The sequence below is a fragment of the Arachis ipaensis genome, chromosome B03 (genome assembly GCF_000816755.2).
Source record: "Arachis ipaensis cultivar K30076 chromosome B03, Araip1.1, whole genome shotgun sequence".
Lineage (NCBI taxonomy): Eukaryota > Viridiplantae > Streptophyta > Magnoliopsida > Fabales > Fabaceae > Arachis > Arachis ipaensis.
The window spans coordinates 19,912,024-19,913,985 of NC_029787.2; the positions used below are offsets into that span (position 1 = coordinate 19,912,024).

Here is a 1,962-nt window from a genome sequence, read left to right on the forward strand (position 1 = left end):
TTTTGCTTCCTTTTTTTTTTTTTTGGACGGGCACTTTGCTTCCTTAAGTTGAGGGTACGATACACTTGTAAACATAGGCTCAAAGTTGGCCAATTCTACCATGAAGTGCATAGAATGAAGAGAAGTATTTGATCTTATTTCAAAAATAAACAAAAAAAAATAAAATGATATCTTTCATGTGATAGCTATCTAATTATCCATCAAAGAATATTTTCATTTTTTCATTTCTTCATCATTTTCCCTTTCCACCACAGCATGTACTATGACTAAGTTTTATGAATTCTTTTTCTTTCATAGTTATGGTTTCAGATTAGTGCATTGCCTACTTTAGTCAAAATTTGTCCATACCCTATTAACTAATATTTAGCTAGCTCAAATAATAAACGGGTTGGTCAAGTGAAAATAAGCTTGCACACTATTCATTAATCAACGGGGTTTTCCCTCATAGCTAATCAAATTATTCCTATTATTATAGATCGCACTTTAGACTAAAAACAACTTTTTTATTTTTTATTGAATAGAATGAAGCAATGATCATTGTAAAAAATTAATGACCTGATTCCACGGTGAATATTCCAAGTTCCAACTATTGATTGATAAAAGATCATAAATCAAAATTGGGAAAAACAAATTAAGAAAAAGGCACTTTTTTACAATGCAAAATGTGAGGCCTGGTATTTACTAGCACCCATCATGTACAGATATAGAGGACATGTCAATGGAATCTGAATCCTGAAATTTACAGTGATCAAGCTAGCTAGACACCAAACCCAAACCCCCCATCCAAAACTAAGCCAAAAAAGTGTCAGAACCAAACCACTCCTAATCTCATCGCTGGTTTTGTCCATTAGCTCACCCTTCACGTGATCCAAACAGCCAAGAAACACGGCCATAAGAGAGAATAAAAAAGTACCCTCATAAGGAGGGACCCCTTCTTTGTTTCCCTAAACAAAAAGGGCATAAAAAATGAGAATGATGGTGACCAAGGAATTGGACGGCCAGGATGGGGCGTGGCCTGTGTCGAACTGGAGCGAATCAACGGCCAGCGGCATGTTCTCTTGATCGGGGCTACATTTTGATTCGTGTGGGTGCGCGCTGTACATGATTGCCCGCAAAACGGCCGAAACGGTAGGTATGTATGCCGTTTTATTCTTAGCGAGAAGCCACGTCAGCCCCATTAGTTGACAGTCACGGTTGAACATCCTCTTTACCCTTGAAGATTCACCCCCTCCGCCTCCCTTCGTCTCGTTCTTGTAACCCTTTAGCTGCAGAAATCAAACATTGCTGCTGTTTAATTTTACTATTCAGGATATATAGTAGGTAGAATATCAAGTGCACAAACTGTTTGCAATGTAAAAGGGAAGAAATGTAATCAAAAGAGAGGAAAAAAAGGTGCTTAAAGGGTAAATAAAACAAGAAAAGTTTGTAATAATTGGAGTGTGCACATGGTAATGTCATTTTCGCATGTTGCCAACCCTAAGAAGAATCCCCCTATTGCGAGGATAAAAAAACAACAACAAAAAAAACACACAAGACTAACTGACTCAGGCTATAGTGCATAACACCCCAGATGAGATGACTTTCAACTTCACTTTTCACTTTAAATAAAAAATAACCCGCCATCAATAGATATATCAATTTAATTTTCGTGTACTTGTAATTTTTCTAATTAAATATCTAATCGTATATTATTGGGATTCGCTAAACCAATGTTGAAATAAAATAGAAAATTTTAGTGAAAAAAGTAAACTTTTTTAGTTTATAAGGATGATAAAAGTTACTATACAATGTCTTTGAATTCCATAAACTGAAAAGTCTAGAGAGCATCAATTTTATTCAATTTTAGCCTGCATATAATCAATAAAAAAAAAAGTGAACCATTAAACAAAATTTTACATCAATCTTATACCATTAAAATTATTATTTAAAATTATTATTGATAGCTATTTAATAACTACAAAT

At 34.4% G+C, this 1,962-nt stretch overlaps 1 protein-coding gene across 1 annotated transcript in view; it reads right to left on the reverse strand.

Moving 5' to 3' along the window:
• LOC107629903 (uncharacterized GPI-anchored protein At4g28100) overlaps positions 572 to 1,962 on the reverse strand; it is a 2,895-nt gene continuing 1,504 nt past the window's right edge. Inside the window, exon 2 of the mRNA XM_016332847.2 lies at positions 572 to 1,265. Coding sequence (XP_016188333.1) covers positions 945 to 1,265 — 321 coding nt within the window. The 3' untranslated portion in view covers positions 572 to 944. The remainder of the gene's footprint in view (positions 1,266 to 1,962) is intronic.